The sequence below is a fragment of the Balaenoptera ricei genome, chromosome 11 (assembly GCF_028023285.1).
Source record: "Balaenoptera ricei isolate mBalRic1 chromosome 11, mBalRic1.hap2, whole genome shotgun sequence".
NCBI lineage: Eukaryota > Metazoa > Chordata > Mammalia > Artiodactyla > Balaenopteridae > Balaenoptera > Balaenoptera ricei.
The window spans coordinates 10,852,874-10,870,391 of record NC_082649.1 but is presented as its reverse complement, the minus strand read 5'-3'; the positions used below and the strand labels follow the sequence as shown (position 1 = coordinate 10,870,391).

Here is a 17,518-nt window from a genome sequence, read left to right as displayed (position 1 = left end):
TACTATTTCACATAAAGTACACAAACTTGCAACCATATACGTCCATTTACTGCCTTTTCCTGTACTTTTTGCTGTAGTTACCCATATGTATTACATCTACTTATATTATGAACTGGGCAGTACATGTTATTTTTGCTTTAAGGAGTCATACATGTTTTTAAGGAAATTAAGAGTGAAAACAGTCTTTTATTATGTACCCATGTGTGTGCCATTTGCAGTGCTCTTCTTTCCTTCCTGAAAATCCAGGTATCTCTCTGATATACCTGTATATGTTATATCTGGTATACCTTTATATATATATATATATATATATATATATATATATATATATATATCATATATCATATATCTATCTGATGCCTTTCAGTTTGGCAGATTTTCTTTAGTATTTTTCTTAGTGCAGGTGTGCTGGCAACACATTCTTTTTCTCTTATCTGAGAAATGTTTTTATGTCGCTTTCATTCTTGAAGGATATTTCCTTAGTATAACACCCTGTGTTGGCATGGGTTCCCCTTCCCCTTTTCTGCTCTTGTAAATATTTTGTTCAGCCATCTTTTGGCCTTCATATTTTCTTCTGACAAGTCAGTAGATATTCAGCTTAGTGTTCCTATTGAAAGTAATACATCATATTTTTCTGGCTGCTTTCAGTATTTTCTCTCCATTCTTAGTTTTTAGCTGTTTGACTGTGATTTGTGCCTATGTGTGCTTTTCTTTGTACTTAACCTGCTGAGGTTTCTATGCTTTTTTTTTTTTTTTAATTTTATAGCTACTTTATTTATTTATTTATTTATTTATTTATTTATTTATTTATTTATTTATTTTTGGCTGTGTTGGGTCTTCGGTTCGTGCGAGGGCTTTCTCTAGTTGCGGCAAGCGGGGGCCACTCTTCATCGCGGTGCGCGGGCCTTTCACTATCGCGGCCCCTCCCGTTGCGGGGCACAGGCTCCAGATGCGCAGGCTCAGTAGTTGTGGCTCACGGGCCCAGCTGCTCTGCGGCATGTGGGATCTTCCCAGACCAGGGCTCGAACCCGTGTCCCCTGCATTAGCAGGCAGACTCTCAACCACTGCGCCACCAGGGAAGCCCTATGCTTTTTAAATGTGTAAATTTTTTTCTTTTGCCCAATTTGGGGAATTTTTCTCAATTTTTTTGTTCCATTCTCTTTCTCCTTGTGGGACTTCGGTTACATGTATGTTAGACCTTTTGCTACTGCCCAAGGGACTCTCTTTTTATTCCATCAGTATTTTTTCTCTGTTCTTCAGATCAGTTCTGTCATCGTTTACTTACTCATTTTGCCATTTCCAATGTGCCATTAGGTACATTAGTAAATATTTATTTCAAATATATTTCAGCTCCAGAATTTCATGTTTTTTATTGTTTCTTTGTTGAAATTTCCTATTTCATTCATTACAAGCATATTTCCCTTTACATCCTTGAGCATATAGTAACAGCAGCTGCCTTAAATACTTTAGCTGTTAATTCCAATGACTTGAGGCTCTCAGGGTCATTCTCTTGTTTGTCTTTTCTCTTGAATATGGGTCATGTTTTACTATGTCTTTATATGTCAAGTAATTTTGAATTGTATTCTAGCACATTATAACTGGATTATAGATTTTTAAAATTATTAATAGCATTTTTTTCAGTAATTAATTTTAATTACATTTTATCATTTTCTTTTCTAGTGATCATTTCTTTGTCCCATGCATTCCTTCTGTTTTCACTTGTCTTCCTCCTAAAGTCTATTCTCATATAGTTCTTTTGTGAACATTTGTGGATAGTAAAGTGTTAGCTTTATTATGCCATAAAATATCTTATTTTGCCCTCATTCTTGGATGATGCTTTACCTGGGAATTAAGTTCTAGGTTGACAGTTCTTTACTTTCAGTACTTCGTGCCATTGTTTACAGTCATCAGCTGTTGCTGGGGAGAAGTCAGCTGTCATATTAATCGTCATTCCTTCTGAGGTTATCTGCCTTTCTTTTTGGAAGCTTTTAGGATTTTGTTTGCATTGATAGTCTGTGATGTGTTTGTGAATTTATTTTTATCTTTCTCTGTTTGTGGTGTGCACTTTCAACTTACCAACATACTTTTCAGTTGTGGACAATCACTAGCTAAATTATCTCAGTAAGTATTGGTGCTCCACTGTATTTTTTTTTTTTTTAATTTTTTTATTTTATTTATTTATTTTTGGCTGTGTTGGGTCTTCGTTGCTGGGCGCAAGCTTTCTCTAGTTGCGGCGAGTGGGGGCTACTCTCCGTTGCGGTGCACGGGCTTCTCATTGTGGTGGCTTCTCTTGTTGTGGAGCACGGGCTCTAGGCACGCGGGCTTCAGTAGTTGTGGCACACGGGCTCAGTAGTTGTGGCTCGCGGGCTCTAGAGCGCAGGCTCAGTAGTTGTGGCACACGGGCTTAGTTGCTCCGCGGCATGTGGGATCTTCCTGGACCAGGGCTCGAACCTGTGTCCCTTGCATTGGCAGGCGGATTCTTAACCACTGCACCACCAAGGAAGCCCTCCACTGTATTTTTTAGTGATGGTGATTCCTTTTTTTTTTTTTTTTACATAATCCTAAATGTATTAAAAAAAATTTTTTTTGTCATACTCTCCATTGATTGACGTCATCTAGAATGAATTCATGTTCCAGTTGTGTATTTTGTTGGTCTTATAATATATATTTGGTATATTTTAGAATTTTGTTTTTGTGGCCTCACTTTAATTAGAAAGTTTAACATTTTTCTCCATTTTGTTTATCTAGGTCTATACTTGTTTTCCCTTTATTATACTTTATAGTTGCTTTCTAACTCCTGGGTCCCCAATCTAACACCAGGTCTACATTACAGTATCCAGCTTCTTTGTTCAAAGTGGTATTGGGAGTATTGCAGATTCAGTCAGAGATCCATTCAGTAACTTTGTTCAGATCTTAGTTAAGAGGCTATTCCTTCCCCCTTCCCTTCAGCTAGGCAACAATGTCAAATGAATTTTAGTCAAGGCAGCAGGTGGTATCAGTGTTTTCTTCCCCTTCAGGAGGGGAAGCCTATTCCAGCTGTTGGCTTTAAGCAGTGAGCATAGCTAATGATCCCCTTGTGGAGCCTCTTTAGTCTTTGTTTCCTCAGGAGAAACTCCTACCCATTAATGCGTGCTCAAGGACCCAGAGCTTTGCAGGGCCAGAGCTGTACCCCTGCTCAGGTTATCTTGTGACTTACTACTTTTTTAAAAAATAAGTAATTACATTGTATACTGTATTTGGAACAAAGGGGCTGAGTCAGAATACCAACTTGTATGAGTCTTGACTAGACATCCAAAATGCTGTTTCTTTTTGTTTTGTTTTGTTTTGTTTTGTTTTGTTTTGTTTTTTCATGTAATGTCTGAAACATTTATATTAACATATTTCCATACATATTTCCATACAAATACAAATATAAGATTTTTAGAAATTTCATGTAATGTCTGAAACCTTTATATTAACATATTTCCATACAAATAACCCAATGAAAGTTTAGTATTAGTTGTTTTGTTTGTTTTTTTATACTGCAGGTTCTTATTAGGCATCAATTTTATACACATCAGTGTATACATGTCAATCCCAATCGCCCAATTCAGCACACCACCATCCCCACCTCACCGCAGTTTTCCCCCCTTGGTGTCCATATGTCCATTCTCTACATCTGTGTCTCAACTTCTGCCCTGCAAACTGGCTCATCTGTACCATTTTTCTAGGTTCCACATACATGCATTAATATACGATATTTGTTTTTCTCTTTCTGACTTACTTCACTCTGTATGACAGTCTCTAGATCCATCCACGTCTCAACAAATGACTCGATTTCGTTCCTTTTTATGGCTGAGTAATATTCCATTGTATATATGTACCACATCTTCTTTATCCATTCGTCTGTTGATGGGCATTTAGGTTGCTTCCATGACCTGGCTATTGTAAATAGTGCTGCAATGAACATTCGGGTGCATGTGTCTTTTGGAATTACGGTTTTCTCTGGGTATATGCCCAGTAGTGGGATTGCTGGGTCATATGGTAATTCTATTTTTAGTTTTTTAAGGAACCTCCATATTGTTCTCCATAGTGGCTGTATCAATTTACATTCCCACCAACAGTGCAAGAGGGTTCCCTTTTCTCCACACCCTCTCCAGCATTTGTTGTTTGTAGATTTTCTGATGATGCCCATTCTAACAGGAGTGAGGTGATACCTCATTGTAGTTTTGATTTGCATTTCTCTAATAATTAGTGATGTTGAGCATCTTTTCATGTGCTTCGTGGCCGTCTGTATTTCTTTGGAGAAATGTCTATTTAGGTCTTCTGCCCATTTTTGGATTGGGGTGTTTGTTTCTTTGATATTGAGCTGAATGAGCTGTTTATATATTTTGGAGATTAATCCTTTGTCCGTTGATTCATTTGCAAATATTTTCTCCCATTCTGAGAGTTGTCTTTTTGTCTTGTTTATGGTTTCCTTTGCTGTGCAAAAGCTTTGAAGTTTCATTAGGTCCCACTTGTTTATTTTTGTTTTTATTTCCATTACTCTAGGAGGTGGATCAAAAAAGATCTTGCTTTGATTTATGTCAAAGAGTGTTCTTCCTATGTTTTCCTCTAAGAGTTTTATTGTGTCCAGTCTTATATTTAGGTCTCTAATCCATTTTGAGTTTATTTTTGTGTATGGTGTTAGGGAGTATTCTAATTTCATTCTTTTACATGTAGCTGTCCAGTTTTCCCAGCACCACTTATTGAAGAGACTGTCTTTTCTCCATTGTATATCTTTGCCTCCTTTGTCATAGATTAGTTGACCATAGGTGCATGGGTTAATCTCTGGGCTTTCTATCTTGTTCCATTGATCTATGTTTCTGTTTTTGTGCCAGTACCATATTGTCTTGATTACTGTAGCTTTGTAGTATAGTCTGAAGTCAGGGAGTCTGATTCCTCCAGCTCCATTTTTTTGCCTCAAGACTGCTTTGGCTCTTCGGGGTCTTTTGTGTCTCCATACAAATCTTAAGATGATTTGTTCTAGCTCCGTAAAAAATGCCATTGGTAATTTGATAGGGATTGCATTGAATCTGTAGATTGCTTTGGGTAGTATACTCATTTTCACAATGTTGATTCTTCCAATCCAAGAACATGGTATATCTCTCCATCTGTTGGTATCATCTTTAATTTCTTTCATCAGTGTCTTATAGTTTTCTGCATACAGGTCTTTTGTCTCCCTAGGTAGGTTTATTCCTAGGTATTTTATTCTTTTTGTTGCAATGGTAAATGGGAGTGTTTCCATAATTTCTCTTTCAGATTTTTCATCATTAGTGTATAGGAATGCAAGAGATTTCTGTGCATTAATTTTGTATCCTGCAACTTTACCATATTCATTAATTAGCTCTAGCAGTTTTCTGGTGGCAGTTTTAGGATTCTCTATGTATAGTATCATGTCATCCGCAAACAGTGACAGTTTTACTTCTTCCTTTCCAATTTGTATTCCTTTTATTTCTTTTTCTTCTCTGATTGCAGTGGCTAGGACTTCCAGAACTATGTTGAATAATAGTGGTGAGAGTGGACATCCTTGTCTCGTTCCTGATCTTAGAGGAAATGCTTTCAGTTTTTCACCATTGAGAATGATGTTTGCTGTGGGTTTGTCATATATGGCCTTTATTATGTTGAGGTAGGTTCCCTCTAGGCCCACTTTCTGGAGAGTTTTTATCAGAAATGCGTGTTGAATTTTGTCAAAAGCTTTTTCTGCATCTATTGAGATGATCATATGGTTTTTATTCTTCAATTTGTTAATATGGTGTATCACATTGATTGATTTGCGTATATTGAAGAATCCTTGCATCCCTGGGATAAATCCCACTTGATCGTGGTGTATGATCCTTTTAATGTGTTGTTGGATTCTGTTTGCTAGTATTTTGTTGAGGATTTTTGCATCTATATTCATCAGTGATATTGGTCTGTAATTTTCTTTTTTTGTAGTGTCTTTGTCTGGTTTTGGTATCAGGGTGATGGTGGCCTCATAGAATGAGTTTGGGAGTGTTCCTTCCTCTGCAATTTTTTGGAAGAGTTTGAGAAGGATGGGTGTTAGCTCTTCTCTAAATGTTTGATAGAATTCACCTGTGAAGCCATCTGGTCCTGGACTTTTATTTGTTGGAAGATTTTTAATCACAGTTTCAATTTCATTACTTGTGATTGGTCTGTTCATATTTTCTCTTTCTTCCTGATTCAGTCTTGGAAGGTTATACCTTTCTAAGAATTTGTCCATTTCTTCCAGGTTGTCCATTTTATTGGCATAAAGTTGCTTGTGGTAGTCTCTTAGGATGCTTTGTATTTTTGAGGTGTCTGTTGTAACTTCTCCTTTTTCATTTCTAATTTTATTGATTTGAGTCCTCTCCCTCTTTTTCTTGATGAGTCTGGCTAATGGCTTATCAATTTTGTTTATCTTCTCAAAGAACCAACTTTTAGTTTTATTGATCTTTGCTATTGTTTTCTTTGTTTCTATTTCATTTATTTCTGCTCTGATCTTTATGATTTCTTTCCTTCTGCTAACTTTGGGTTTTGTTTGTTCTTCTTTCTCTAGTTTCTTTAGGTGTAAGGTTAGATTGTTTACTTGAGATTTTTCTTGTTTCTTTAGGTAGGCTTGTATAGCTATAAACTTCCCTCTTAGAACCGCTTTTGCTGCATCCCATAGGTTTTGGGTCGTCGTGTTTTCATTGTCATTTGTCTCTAGGTATTTTTTTATTTCCTCTTTGATTTCTTCAGTGATCTCTTGGTTATTTAGTAACGTATTGTTTAGCCTCCATGTGTTTGTCTTCTTTACGTTTTTTTCCCTGTAATTCATTTCTAATCTCATAGCGTTGTGGTCAGAAAAGATGCTTGATATGATTTCAATTTTCTTAAATTTACTGAGGCTTGATTTGTGACCCAAGATGTGATCTATCCTGGAGAATGTTCCGTGCGCACTTGAGAAGAACGTGTAATCTGCTGTTTTTGGATGGAATGTCCTATATATATCAATTAAATCTATCTGGTCTATTGTGTCATTTAAAGCTTCTGTTTCCTTATTTATTTTCATCTTGGATGATCTGTCCATTGGTGTAAGTGGAGTGTTAAAGTCCCCCACTATTATTGTGTTACTGTCGATTTCCTCTTTTATAGCTGTTAGCAGTTGCCTTATGTATTGAGGTGCTCCTATGTTGGGTGCATATATATTTATAATTGTTATATCTTCTTCATGGATTGATCCCTGGATCATTATGTAGTGTCCTTCCTTGTCTCTTGTAACATTCTTTATTTTAAAGTCTATTTTATCTGATATGAGTATAGCTATGCTGTTTCTTAATGTTTTGTTATTCTTGTGTCACTTGACTCTTATTCTTGTTAGTAATATTGTACTTGTGAATTCCATTGTCTGAGTTTTAATATCTAGTAGGACAAACACTAAGTTATTTTTTTAAAATTTTGTCTTGATCAAAATTCTGTTTTTACATATGAACTTTAAAATCACTTTTTCTAGTTTTAAACATTCATTTGGAGTATATCGTGAACCTCATTACATGTTTATATTAATTTTAGAAAGATTGCTATTTTTATGCTGTCAAGTTATCCAGATACCTAGAATACTCATTTATTTACCACTTTTAAGATCTTCTGGAGCTTTACTTGAGCTCTTTACTCCTGTTTTATAGTTTCTGTAGTTATTATGACTGATATGTCTATATATTCCACTTCCTTTCTCTAGCTGGTTATTACTAGAAAAGAAGTTAAAATGTTTTTCTTAAATTCAGTCATTTTTCCAAAATAACTAGTTAATTCTAAAAGCTTTTAGTATGTTCCATAGTTTCCTATGTATATAATCAGAGCTACTACAATTAAGATAATTTTATGTCTTGTAATATTTATACTCGTTATTTAGTTCTCTTATTAAGCTTCCTATTTTCTTATTTTATTAAACTAAAACCTTCAAAACAATGTTTAACAGTTGTAGGAATCTCTGTGTTCCTGATTTTAATGGAAATGACTTCAGTGTTTCACTGTTGAATGCCTTGCTTGCTGTATTAGATTTGGAAAAAAGTGTGTCATATTTAGGTAGTTTCCTTTTATTTTTATTTGAGTTTTTATTAGGAGTGGTAGCTGAAATTTGTCAAATACCATTTTAAATCTTGATACAATCACTGACAATTAGCCTTTTAACAAATTGGATTCAGTTTGCTTTTTTATTTAGTTCTTCTTTTTTGCATCGATACTTATAAATATATTTCTTTCTGCTTTCCCCCTTTTGAACTGTCTTTATCAGTTTTGATTAATATTTTATAAGCTTTTAAAATAAATTGCATACCTTAATAATTACCTTTTCCTCTTGTATTTCTTTTGTGGAGATAATTTTGTTCTGGTGTTTCATAAGTTAATAATTGAGTCTCATATTTAAGTCCATATTGTCAATTTGCCAAAATACTTTTGGAAAACCAATATATAGATACCCCATAGCACATACTTTATAGTATAATTCTGTTAAGTATTTCAGATGTTTTTATATGAATTGGATATTTTTTCAGTATGTCTCCATGTCTTTGTGTGTGTATGTGTGTGGAACTAGATTTTTACTGTATCCTTTTGAAAACACATTTGTTTCTTATTTAGTATTTCGTTTTTCTTCCACAAGTCCCTCTATACTTTTTGTTAGAAGTCTTAATTCTAAATATCTGTGTAGATACGTTGGAAAGATTTTTATAGTTTTTAGAGTATTTAAGTATTAATAATACTTTGGGTATATTTATGAATCATTGCTACAGGAATTTACTGTGAATCTGGGTTTTGTTGTTGCTTAATATTGCCCTTTTTGCTATTTCATGAATTCTAGTAACTTTTTTGTAGCTACCCTGTGAGTTTCATCTTGGGCTTGGTTCGATAATGTTTGAGAGTGTTTGGTAATTTATACATATATGACTATAATAACCAGCTTTTCTTCCTTCCTTCCTTTTTTTTTTAAACAGTTACATGGGAATTGGTCTTTCTGCTCAAGGTGTGAACATGAATAGACTACCAGGTACACTTGTAATTGAATTACAGTACAGTCTTATGGCTAACTCTGGCTAAAAATGTCAAGTAATAACTTGGAGATAGTTAAGTACATTAATCTTCTATATTTTTAATCACTTATGAGTTCAAAGTCGAGCTGAATGGTTTTAATAAATTTTATGCTATTTTGCAAAACATAACAAGTATACCATGCGTTGTTTTGTTTTGTTTTGTTTTGCTTGTTTTTGTTTTGTTTGTTGGTATTTTTAACTTCCAGTACATAGTCATGTCAACTACTTTAAATGTTTTAATGTGGTTGGTTCTGTTTCCTACCCAACACATTCCTAGCTTTTAAACCATTTTTAGTTGTTTTAATATTCTGGGAATGTAGGCTGATATTAAAAGTAAACTAAGAAAGGTGTGAATTGAGATAGGAGAACTGTTTCCTAAAACCATTAATCATATGGAAGTGATTCTTCGATTATATTTTCTGGTATTCTATTTACTAATGTTAAAAATTAACCTTGGAGGAAATTTTTTGAAAATTGAAAGAAAAATCTTTTGTTATATTAAAGTGTGTGTGTGTGTGTATTTGTGTGTGTGTGCTTAAACTCAATCAAAGCAAAATTCCTTTGGTCTATTAGCAAAGGAAATATGCATGGAAAATGTGTCTTGCTATGTTTGTTTGCATTTTCTGGTAGGAGTCCTCTCTGTTTAAGATATATTTTAGCATTCTGTGTGGCGGATTTATTTTCCTTAATGTGGTAAGCAGTGTTTTATATAGAAATTATGTACTGTAATTGTTGAGAATTTAAATGTACTTTTGGGAATTTTATCTTTGTACTATCTGTTGTACTGTTCTTGCTTAGCTTGTTATAATCTTAGTGAATAGCTCTAGTATAGAGGAACCTTACTTTTCACTGTAAATATACTGGAACTTTCTCTTTAGGCTGGGATAAACATTCATATGGTTATCATGGTGATGATGGACATTCATTTTGTTCTTCTGGAACGGGACAACCTTATGGACCAACTTTTACGACTGGTGATGTCATTGGCTGCTGTGTTAACCTTATCAACAATACCTGCTTCTACACCAAGAACGGACATAGTTTAGGTACTAAGATAATGAATTGCATGTTAAATAACCAGATGTTATGATTATTGTACTTACATCATGGTAGTAATATTTTTGTGTAATTCTCCTTTATGAGTAGATGCCTCTGGAAAGTATTTCTTTGCTCCTTCTAGGTGGAAGCTGAGGAAATGGTGACAATTTAAATCCGAAGTATAATGGACACATATTCAACTAAAAACCCTGATTTTTTTTACAGTGAAGGCCACATTGTATCACATATATAGGACTAAGTAGAAATAACCTCGTACTAGTAGTAGAAATGCTAAGTGTTTTCTGCTTTGCTTTGAATAAAGCCTGTCACAGTATGATCCACTTCTCTAGGTAACAGGTGCTTAGAAAAAAGAGCTGTCAGTTTTTAGTATAGTATGGGGGTAACGACAAAGTGAGAAAAAGCTTGATGCCCCCAACCAAATGAAGGGCATTGACATACTGAAAAATCAGACCAACTAACAAAGGTTGATAAAGGATGGTGACTACAAGTTAGTTCTGCAAAAGGGAGCAGAATTAAAATGAGCAAATAACAGCAAAACTTCTAAAAGACAGGTGGCAAATAAGTAGATTAAGGAAAACATGAGGAAATCTATCCATTGTAAGACTAGTAGGAAATCAGGGGTTTTAGTTGAATACGCATAATACTTCAGATTGAAAATTGTGTATAATTGTTACGCTCCCGTTTCTTAGAAGTTGTTTTTGTTTTGTATTAAAGAAAGTATAAAGGATAGCAAAACTGATGCTTTAGAAGTAAAAAAGTTTCACATTATTTTACTGTTTGAAACATCTTTGATTCATGGCAAATTATTTCTGATGAGGTAAAGTGAAAAAAGGCAAAAACTAAGTAACTCCAGAAGGCAGAAAATTCAGTTTGCTTATAAATAGTATTTAGAAATTAAGCTGCAGATAGTATGTTTAGACATATAGTAAATGTTCTTTAATATAATACAAAAACTATTCTGTAATTTCATAGTAGAAAATTCTAAATTTTTGGCTACATTGGTAATAGTCTTTTTTTTTTTTTTTTTTTTAGTGTCTCAACATACTCCTTATATAAAGTTACTGTCTTCTTCATATTTATATTCGGCTTAAAACTTTTCCTTATTATTATTAATATTGATTCTGAAGTCCTGTGCTATCTAACTTAAAGGCTGTCACAAGTCCACAAAGATTCTTACGTTCTTTTTGGTACAAGAATGTTGATAAAGGTCACCATGCAGATTATATGTATTTGATTTGATTGCTGTGGCAAACTGGTTTCCAGAAGGATACAGCCATTTTAGTGTATTTGTTGTTAGTGCTCAGCTCTGACTTACCAAAGCAGTTCACTGGCATAGTCTTCATTGGCTTGGCTGCTTAAGATACTTGCGATCTTAAAGTAAACCAGGAGAAATCTGCTTTTAGGTATGACCTTTGGTTCAAAAATGCAAAAGATGACATTTTTAAAACCAAAATTAATCTTTTTACAGTTTTCAAACTTTATTCCAGAGAAGAAATTTTATTTTAGGAGATGAGAAGATCATAGGTGATGTGATACCATTTTTTTCCTATTAGATTTTCACAGGTATTTACATTGAAATTTTCTTTTGAGTAAGGAAGCTGTTTTTAAAATGTGAGGTGCTGTTTAAGAAAAGGGTACCTAATGATAGGATCACATTCTAGAATTAAGTCACTTTGAAACATTGGGCATTATTCATTCATAAATTTAGTAAATATTTATTAAGCACATACAGAGGCAGTATAACAGTGGTCAATATGGGTTCTTTAGTTGCCTAGGTTTATCTCCTGGCTTGGCTGTGTGACCTTATGCAAGTTACTTAACATTTCTGTGCCTCAGATCATAAAATCAGATCACTATAGTACCTACCTTATTAAAGTTGTTAGAGCAAACCGAAGTAATGCATGTGAAATTCTCAAGTGATTGCCCGACTCATAGTGAGTACTCACTAAAGGTTATTTATTATCATTGGCCAGGTGCTGGGGGTGCAGTGGTAAAACATTGATGAGCAGAAAGTGTTCCACTGGAACAGAGGCCAGCAAGCTGTGGTGGCCCATGGGCCAAATCAGTCTCCTGTCTGTTTTCTAAGTAAAGTTTCATTGGAACACAGCTACACCCATTCATTTATGTACTGCATACGGCTGCTTTCCTGCTACTGTAGCAGAATTGAGTAGTTGAAACGGAGACCACATGGCCTAGAGAGCAGAAAATATTTACTCGCTGGCCCTTTATAGAGTAGTGTGCTTATCTCTGGTCCAGATTCTAGCATCTAGAAGATAAGAAATTACTCAGTTACGCTTCCCTTGTATTTTCCAAAGTGGATAATTTCTGCCCCAAGGCTGATACAGCTTTAGTTTCTGTCTCATGAAGGTTTTCAAAATATATATTTACTTACCATATAAAGAGAAATGGAAAGGTTTTTGAGAAAATAAAGGAGAAACATTTCAGTATGCAAGTTAATTTATTTGAAATTTTAAAATTTTGTTTTATTGATTATCATTCATCAATTGAAGATAACTTTTCAAAAAGCCTCTTGATAATCAGATTAGGAAATTGGGGAAAAATTATTTTCTGTGTAAAATTTAAATAGTTACGCAGCTTGTTAAAGTGCCATCTTTGTGGTCTGAATATGTATAGGTTGTGGATGCTGTATTTGGCAATGTTCAAAAGTATTAATCTATAGAATTAAGTTGGGTTTTTCATTAGAGGTTTTGGTAAAGTGAGGATTTCAGTAATTACTGACAGAAGGGAATTTTTGCTAAAGCAATATGGATTTAGACAATCTTTGTCAATAGACATTTTTGAGGAAAATAATTGATTAGACTGCTGTTTTATGAAAAATGGTAGAAATATGTATGGTCATATTTATTCTTGCTGCTTTCTGTGTTCTTTTTAGTTTTCTGAAGTTTTTAGAATAAATTCTCATATTCGTTTGGCCCACAGTCAGTTTGCTTTCTATTTATTAATGAAGCTGAAGGTAATCCAAATGTTTTACGGAGGGTGGGGGGAACTCCAGCTTCGCTTTTTCTTTTGACAAGCTAACATGAGTTCACTAGTTTTTAAAAGTCATAAAAACAGTACTTTAATTACAAAGCACTGTTTTTACCATTTATTTAAAAACATGTACAATAGAGATTTATAGTCACTTTGCCTTTTAACTTTATTACTTTAATAAATAGAGTCAGATAGTTGTGTTTTCTGGTGATACAGCACAATTATAGAGCCATAGACTCTCTAGTGGGAAGAGACCTTGAAGATAATATAACAGAAGGGCCCTCATTTTTTAGATGGTGATCAGTACCACAGAGGTAGTGGTGCTGGCGTGGTTGTATTTTGTTTTAATGTGTGTTTACACTGGAAGAATTTTGATTAGCCGGCTCACCAACACCACCCCCGCCCGTTCTTCTAGAGCTCAATCTTTTTAAACATATGAATGAGGTCCTGCAGAAATATTTGGTTTCCTTATTACCTTATTTTCAGCTAAGTAATATATTTGAATATTTGGAGGGAGATTACACCATCACTTTGGGATGTCAGTAGATTTATTCCAGTGATATTGCCATTGTTCAAGTGTATTTGGTACATGACTGTTGAAACTACTGTCAGCGGACATTTAAGAGACATTCTCAACTGTTTAAATCTTTGTCCTTTGAAGGAGGAATTAAAATTTTTTGTCCAGAGTAGTCAAAGCTTTGAGAATGTACTTTTATAAGATTTTTTTTTAAAAGGAAACAAAAGTACTATATTTTCTATTCACCCCCCCCCCTTTTTAATAGAAAATCTTTCCTTTCCCCTCAAAGTTATTTAAAAGATAAATATAAGTAAGGAAGATTAAATAGTAAGGTTGGATAAAGCAGCTTAGGTGTTAGTGAGAAAAAAATTAGTCTTATTATGTTTAGCTTTTTAATTTTTTTCTTCCTTTGCTATTTTTTCCCTTCTTTTTAGTTAGAAATTCAGCTTGTCACCATACTCTGCCTTTGAAAACAGCTTCTAATGCCACTTTTTTTTTTCTTTTTAGGTATTGCTTTCACTGACTTACCGGTAAGACATAATTTCTTGTAAAAGTAGTTTTGTATTTTTAATTAAAAGTATATAAGAACTAGTACTAATCATGTTTAAAATGCAGACTTATTGGTAATTAAGTTTATATGCCATGCCATGCATAGGCTAGAGCTCCTTTCTCAAGCTACCATTGGTCTGGACCATCAGAAATTAACCTCCAAATTGCACTGGACACCATTGCCCAAGGGAACTTAGCTGTAGCTAAAAACGAAATGGGAAACGATTATGTAAAATACACTTTTTAGTATCACTGTGGATTCATTCGAAATATGTCTCTTTGGTATTGTTGGACTTTTCAGTAAGTGGCTGTACAGCAGTTCTAGTCATTTACTAATTCAGTGTATATTGCGTGCCACCGTGCTGCAGGCTCTGTGCCTGGGGTACATTATTCAACAAAACAGATGAAGGTCTCTGTACGCTTGCAGTATTCAATCTGAGGAACTTAGAGAATAAATAATGCATTAAGAATATTTTTAAAGGATTTAAATACTTTTTAAAGAAAGAGAAACAGTAGGGCTTGGGAGTACCAAAGACAGAACACACGTGGTACAATTTGCTCACCTTTGCTCAAGGTAGTTCTTGAGCAGAGACTTTTGAGGAAGTGAGGGAGTTAACTAAATGGATACAGAGGACAAGAATGTTCCAGGGAGAGGGAATAGTTAGGGGAATGGTACTAAGGCAGTAGCACATCTGGCGTGTTTGAAGAATAGCATGAAGGGAGGTAGAGAGACGTGAAAGCAGTAGGAGGTGAGTCAGAGATGATGACAGGGAGGATGAGTAGATCATCTAGACCTTGAGGGACATTGTAAGGACTTGGGCATTTACTCTGAATGAAATACAAAGACACTGCAGAGTGTTGGTTATTATGAGACACTGGGATGAAAAATAGACTGCAGGGGGGAGTAAGGGTAGAAGCAAGCCGACATGTGAGGGGCTATTGCAGAAATTCAGGCAGGAGATGATGGTGACTCAGCATCACTAGAGATGTAAGAAGTAGTTTGATTCTACATACCTTATTCCCCAAATATAAGGCTCTATCAATTGTAATATGCATCATATATAGCCCTAAGGGCCGGGGCAGGGGCGGGGGTGGTGGTGGAAACGAACAAACTAATGAACTATGATGAAGTGCTTTCTTATCATTTAGAATTTATATTTTATATTCACTGAATGATCTCTTCAGGTATTTAAATTTTTAATCAGTATCACTTATTACACACCTAAAAATGTTGCAGTAAATGATATAAATTGATCAAGGTTTTCCCCAAACTTCTTCATGTTCAGAGTCCAACCTTTTAAAACGCTTGTTCAGAGTTAATGTCTGTGGTTTTCTACATGATATTGTCTTCTCTGCCATTAAGAACATTTCTTAAGAGTTCTCCATCATGTCTCTGGCACTGTCTTCCAAGCTCCTGACAGCATAGTGCAGGGTTTCATATGCTCACTTTCTTCATGTGACCAGAAGGTATTAACTAAAGCTTTTCTGACACAACCAGGACTCTGACATTCCTTTCTCAGTTGGTCCATAGTGGCTTGTTGACTAAAATGTCTTAGGAATTGCATTTATCCAGCTGTTTGACCAGGAAAAACAATCAAGACTCAAGAGTTTTTGGTGAGCTCATCCTTCAGCAAATTCACACCTATGCAGGTGGTGACCACTGCTGTCTCAGGACAGCTGCAGGAACAGACGTAAGGTGCCAGTGATTATAAGATACATTCCAGCTCTAGAAATTTTTTGAGAGGGATGACAGGAGACTCAAAGGCAGAGAATAACACCCTATCTATAGGTTATTAATCTTCCTGAAGAAAATCCTAGAAAAACCAGAAGAAATCCAAGTTATAATAGAAAACAAACCAGGGAAAATTTGAAGTCTTACAGATCAGAATTTTGCTCATCAAGAGGTGTTATTTGATAAGCAGTGATGGAAGAAGTGTTTATCTTTTGAAAAAATATATAGTGTTAGGATTTTGTCTATATACTACAGTAGGTTCCAAATGGATTAAAGAGTTAAACGATTGATAAATAAGTAAGATTTTTTAGAAATCTGAGAGCCAAGAGAATTTTCTGATGGATTGGATGTGAAAATGTAAGGAAGAGGATTTGACTTCAAGATTTTTGGCCTGAAGAATTGAAAGAATGGAGATGCCACTTACTGATATGGAGAAGGCTGTATTTTAGGTGGAGCACTTTTTTGAGGGGGGAAATCCGGAGCTCGTTTTGGATAAGTTAAGTGGACTTGTCAAGCATGCGGTTGGCTATACAAGCCTGGAACTCAAGAGAGTGATCTGGGCTGGAGATGAAAATTTGGGAGTCACTGGCATTTCAGTGTTTAAATTTAAAGTCATGAGACTGTTTGAAGTCAACAAAGGAGTGTGTGCAGGCAGAGAAATGGAGCAAGGACTGAGTTCTGGGGCGTGCCATGCTGGGGAGAAGAGAAGGAACCCGCACCAGGAAGGTGAGGAGGAGCGATCAGAGAGGTAGGAGGAAGACTAAGAGTTGCGTGTCCTCAAAGCCAACTGAAGAAAATATTTCCAGAAGGAAGGAGAAATTAACTGTGCCAAATGCCACTGTAACGTATCACATAAGACAGGGCTGTCGATCAGTGGGTTTGGCAGAGTGGAGGTCACTGGTGACCTTGTCGAGAGAGTTTCAGCAGAGTGACAGAGAAATCCTGACTGGGACGGGTTTAAGAGAGAATCGGAAGAGAGAAGCTGTTATAGAGTATGGACAGCTTTGGAGGATTTTGACCACAGTGAGGAGTAAAGAAGTGGGATGTGGTAGCTGGTGGTAGAATGGGGGACAGTAGGAGATTTTTTGTTAGATTCAGCAGGGTGTTTGCTGATGAGAACGATTCAGTAGCCAGAAACACAGTTGATGTTGTATACAGAGAGGAAAAGTAGCAATGATCGTACCCTCGACTGAACAAGGGAAGTGACCCAGTGTGTTAAGTGGAAAGGGGAGGCTTTAGAGAAGAGCGGCTGTGGTGGGGGCAGCGGGGTGTAGGTGTGGGCGCAGGTAGGCAGGTTCACGTGGCTCAGTATTGTTGCAGGGGTTTTGCTAAGGCTCCGTTTTGGTTGGAGTTGGTTAAAGCAGGGGTCCCCAAGCCCTGGTCTGCGGACCGGTGGCGGGCCGTGACCTGTTGCAAACCAGGCCACAGAACAGGAGGTGAGCGGCAAGCGATCGGCGAAGCTTCATCTGCCGCTCCCCATCGCTCTCCATCACTCACCATTGCTCCCCACCGCTCCCTGTCACTCCCCACCGCTCCCCGTCGCTCCCCACCGCTCCCTGTCACTCTCCATCACTCCCCACCGCTCCCCGTCACTCCCCGTCGCTC

At 35.9% G+C, this 17,518-nt stretch overlaps 1 protein-coding gene across 1 annotated transcript in view; it reads left to right on the top strand.

The window, feature by feature from the left end:
- The window catches only part of RANBP9 (RAN binding protein 9), a 92,773-nt gene that overhangs the window by 48,331 nt on the left and 26,924 nt on the right, over window positions 1-17,518 (top strand). Inside the window, exons 3-5 of the mRNA XM_059937963.1 lie at window positions 8,970-9,022; window positions 9,944-10,111; window positions 14,140-14,162. Of these exons, the coding sequence (XP_059793946.1) occupies window positions 8,970-9,022; window positions 9,944-10,111; window positions 14,140-14,162 (244 nt within the window). The remainder of the gene's footprint in view (window positions 1-8,969; window positions 9,023-9,943; window positions 10,112-14,139; window positions 14,163-17,518) is intronic.